This window comes from Austrofundulus limnaeus, unplaced genomic scaffold (genome assembly GCF_001266775.1).
Source record: "Austrofundulus limnaeus strain Quisiro unplaced genomic scaffold, Austrofundulus_limnaeus-1.0 Scaffold1068, whole genome shotgun sequence".
Classification (NCBI taxonomy): domain Eukaryota; kingdom Metazoa; phylum Chordata; class Actinopteri; order Cyprinodontiformes; family Rivulidae; genus Austrofundulus; species Austrofundulus limnaeus.
The window spans coordinates 47,951-52,598 of record NW_013953470.1 but is presented as its reverse complement, the minus strand read 5'-3'; the positions used below and the strand labels follow the sequence as shown (position 1 = coordinate 52,598).

General features: G+C 41.5%; 1 protein-coding gene across 3 annotated transcripts in view; it reads left to right on the top strand.

Moving 5' to 3' along the window:
- ube4a (ubiquitination factor E4A (UFD2 homolog, yeast)) overlaps window positions 1–4,648 on the top strand; it is a 15,093-nt gene that overhangs the window by 6,884 nt on the left and 3,561 nt on the right. For 2 of the 3 annotated variants that reach the window (XM_014030483.1, XM_014030481.1), the window contains exons 8-16: window positions 271–462; window positions 578–920; window positions 1,807–1,933; window positions 2,043–2,350; window positions 2,684–2,816; window positions 2,904–3,094; window positions 3,174–3,274; window positions 3,874–3,987; window positions 4,207–4,381. In XM_014030483.1, the coding sequence (XP_013885937.1) occupies window positions 271–462; window positions 578–920; window positions 1,807–1,933; window positions 2,043–2,350; window positions 2,684–2,816; window positions 2,904–3,094; window positions 3,174–3,274; window positions 3,874–3,987; window positions 4,207–4,381 (1,684 nt within the window). The remainder of the gene's footprint in view (window positions 1–270; window positions 463–577; window positions 921–1,806; window positions 1,934–2,042; window positions 2,351–2,683; window positions 2,817–2,903; window positions 3,095–3,173; window positions 3,275–3,873; window positions 3,988–4,206; window positions 4,382–4,648) is intronic. The other variant, XM_014030484.1, reaches the window with a different exon arrangement.

Here is a 4,648-nt window from a genome sequence, read left to right as displayed (position 1 = left end):
GTGTAGGTCAGACTCATCTACAGTCCTGCCAAATTGATTGGTGCAGCCGTTTTGTGCCACGGTTGACCAAAAATCACTGAAAAAATAAAATAAAACAAAATAAATAAATAAACCGTACGAAAACAATATGATTCCCGCTTCACGTGCAGGGGTCATAATAAATAGGCGTCAGCTTCACAACAGTTCAATTTGTGTCCATATTTTATGGTATTTTAGTGAATCCTTTTTTAAATCCGGTGGTTCCTTTTCTCTTTGTTTTTTTTTTTCAAGGTCTTGGTGGAACACATGCAGCCCAAAGACCCAGCTAATGGTTTGCAGTACCAAAAGACTCTGCTTGGAACTGTTCTGAATATATCCTGCTTGCTGAAAACCCCAGGCATTGTAGAAGGCCATGGGTACTTCCAGAACCCCGCTCGCTCAAGTGCCCAAGAGACAAAGGTCCAGGAGGCCAACATCCATCAGGTATATGGACCTAATTTTGCCATTTTTGTCTTTGTATGTTTTTAATAGAAACCATAGCAGCAAACTATAAATGCCTCAATGCACGATCTCTTTTTTTATTCCSTTTGTGTCACAGTTCATGGGGCAGTTTCAAGACAAACTGCACCAGATCCTAAAAAACCTCCTGCAGCGATCTGGAGAGACTCGCCACTTGCTGCTCACATGGTTGGGCAACTGCCTGCATGCTAACAGCGGCCGAGCCAAGATCTGGGCCAACCAGATGCCTGAGATCTTTCAGATGTACGCCTCGGACGCGTTCTTCTTAAACCTGGGCGCGGCTTTGTTGAAGCTGTGCCAGCCGTTCTGCAAGCCTCGCTCACCCAAGCTGCTCACCTTCAACCCCACCTACTGCGCACTCAAAGACCTGAGTGAAGACGAGAGGCGCAGTCGCAACRTCCATGCAAGAGGTCAGTGTACATGTGAGGAAAACCCTTTTTTTATCATTTCAGTAGAACATATAACTTAATATTAGTTTCTTAATGCACCATGAAAATGCACAAATTAGAATTTCGAAAACAAATTTGCTCAATGGAAACACGTCAATTTCGAAAAAACGTTCGTTTTTCGACAAAATGTTTTTGCGCTAGGATGAGGTGCTTTTTCGGCCGTATCGAAATTGATGTATTTCGCAAAACTGCAATGGAAACACTTTTTTCGCATCACGAGTCACGTGATCAAGAACCGGCTGTTTCTACTGGTGAAAAAGAAGACAACAGGAAATAGAAGTAGTAGTAAAATCACCGAAGTTGTAAAAGAAAGTAGTAAACTCACCGACTACAATTTCCCAAAAATACAGCATACGTAGCCGCTCCCAAGTATAAGGGGCTTGTCGCTGGAAAGCCTCGATAAGACGTCGACGTCTCCTCTGATGATTAGCGCTAGGTGTCGTGGTAAGCAATTTGCTATGTGTTTGTATGTTTGTAATGACTTATCGCAAGAACAAACATATTTAATAGCATTTCTTACTTAATGGAAACATTAATTGCGAAGCTGTGTTTTTTCGACATTAATAGAATGTCGACAAAGTTTTGCACACATTTGCAATGGAAACGCAGKTAGTGATTTATTTAGTTTTTTAATATAAAGAGGAAATAGGAAAAAAGATGAAATGTAATTAGAAAGATTGAAATAGAGATTTGAAATATAGTAAATATACACCAAGAAAACACAAGGCCACACACCCAACATCTGTCATGTGAGGAAAACCTATCAATGATGAGGCAGCTCAGTTGTTCTGGTTGTACAGATTTATAACAATAACAGCAAAAATAATAAGTGAATGTGTTTTTTTATTATCATTAACAGATCTTGACAAGGAAACGTGCCTGATCCCTGTGCCCCAGCAGCAGCAGGTCGAGCCTGCGCAGTCTTACAGCCTGGTAACTGAAAACCTCATCTTCACACAGCTCACCATGCACCTCGGCTTCCACAGGTACATGAGATCAGTCACAGAATCATGGGCTCAGTCCCAGCAAATCATTTCTCAGCGCTGCAGAGCWTTCCTTATGTCTATGAGTGGTAATGTCATGGTGTGTGTGCAGACTCCACGAGCAGATGGTCAAGATGAACCAGTCTCTCCACCGGCTCCAGGTGACCTATCAGGAGGCCCAGCGTACAGGGAGCCCCATGTCGGAGCAGCTCCTGGAGCAGTTCGAGCGTCTGATGATTGTTTACCTGTCGACCAAAGCTGCCGCCACACAGCCCGCCATGCTGCGATGCTGCCTTAACCTGCAAGCTTCCACCGCTGCGGTGCTCGTTCAGCTCAGCATGGGGAACCAGGGGCCTGAGCATGTAGCACTCAGCTTCCCCCTGCCCTCCCTGCAGAACACCCTGCTCTGCTACACCCCAGGTGGGTCAGATGTCTGACTCCGCAGCTTCAGTGAAGATTTACTAATTATTTGCCTTGAAATAAAATGTATTATTATTATTTACAAAATGTGAAAATGCCAAYATTGCATCAACATAACTGTTTTTTTTTAGTGAGGTTAGTTTATGTATTGTTGCAGTTTACAGTCCCGTGGCTAATTAGTCATTTTAAGTATGTTCATCGTGCAAAGAATTTATAGTGGCTGCAGATGTTCGTGCAATATGCCTGAGGTTCGTTGCTCATAATAAAATATGTCATTACTGAACATTCCTCAGTCAAATATTCATAACTAAAAAGCTGGCTTTCGTTTGTCAGAGTTTTTTGCAGAAAACTTGGGAGACTTTTTCATCTTCCTGCGACGTTTTGCCGACGACGCCTTGGAGACTTCTGCGGAAGGCTTGGAGCAGATCCTTCATTTCATCACTGTCTTTATGGGTAACGTAGAGAGGTGCGTAACGTTCTCAGTTGTCGGAGAAAGACGTGACGAAAAGCACTTCCCAGATTTTCACATGTTGCCATTTGAAATGTACGATAGGATGAAGAACCCTCATTTAAGAGCAAAGCTTGCAGAGGTGTTGGAGGCTGTGATGCCCCACATGGAGCCGCTGGCTCCTGGTGCTGCTCAGCCTATCGTGTTTCAGAGGGAGAGAGTCTTCTGCTCCTACAGACACGCGCCTCAGCTGGCCGAGGCCCTCATCACTGTGTTTGTTGATATAGAATTTACAGGTAAAGCAACTTTGAACTATCTGTCAACATAGGCTTAGGAAGTAGGCAAGACTGGAGCTTTGCTTTTCCTTTTTTCCAGGTGACCCTCATCAGTTTGAACAGAAATTCAACTACAGGAGACCCATGTATCCAATTCTGAAGTACATGTGGAGCAAAGACTGTTACAGAGAGAGCATTAAGGTAATACAGTGTTTGATTGTTTTTATCTAAAGCCGTCTTCACACCTTCAGGTGCTGGAAGAGTTGAGGATTTTAACAGGAAATGAAGATCTTATGTTTGAGTTTGGAAGGTTTCTTTGCAATGATTGTTACATTTGTTCTTTTGGTTCTAACAGTGTGACAACAAGTCCAGACCACATACTGTAGATCTTTTTATCAATGTCATTGACTGAATTACATGAGGCCTTTTAGAGTGGCAGCATAAAAAAGCTGTTGATATTTTTTAATATTTGGACATGAAAGGCTTTATAGATTATATAATGTGTGAAGTTTATGGTTTGGCAGCTTCTTAAATTGCAAATATAGATTTGTTGGAGGGTAATAAACTCCTACAGTCTCTTTAATAACTAAACTTAAAGCTGAGGGGGAAAAAAAATCAAAATTAGAAGTCTTACGTTGACATGGTAAATCTTTTATTTTCCACATGCTGTATGGATTTAGACTCCTTGTAATCATTTAAAAAGGTAAAAGTATTGATGAACTCAACAGGAGCAGTAAGTAAAATGGTTTGTTTTCCAGTGGGACTTGTGTTTTATTTTGGTTGTCTTTATTTTTCCCCAGCATTTAGCAAACTATGCATCTGAAAACCTGGAGGCCATGAACCCCCCTCTGTTCCTCAGGTTCCTCAACTTACTGATGAATGACGCCATCTTCTTGTTGGATGAGGCTATACAGGTGAGGCCCACGTTGTTTTAAGTTTACTACTTTGAGTCCATGAAAACATATTTATCAGTTTTGGCAGAGACTTTTTTTCCATCTCGTTTTTTTCTGTATTTTAAAGTCTTCCTAAATTGTATAGCTAGTGATAAAACACCAGGTCTATTTATTTATTTGTTTTTGAATGGGTTACTGCTACTTTTATGCAAATTAATAACTCAATCCCTTTTTTTGTAGTACTTAAGTAAAATCAAGATTCTGCAGCTGGAGCGGGACCGAGGTGAGTGGGAAGGCCTGGCCCCTGATGCCCGAAGAGAGAAAGAGTCGAGCCTGCAGATGTTTGGACAGCTGGGACGCTTCCACAATATCATGTCCAACGAGACGATCGGCACGCTGGCCTTCCTCACCTCAGGTCAGGCAGAACAGACTGCTGCTTGTGACATCCTTCAGAGTCTTCCTCTTTGTCCTTTATAAATGTATATATTTTATGCAAACAAACTTCCTTAATGGTTTTATTTAGGCTTGTGTGATTGAAAGCACATAAACTATGTATCTAAACAAAGTATGTAACAACACACATGAACAGGTTACTGTCGACGATACTCAACATATTAGATATCTATTTGCGATATTTAACAATGGGAAAGTTGCCCAATAAAACAAATCATATGTTTTATTT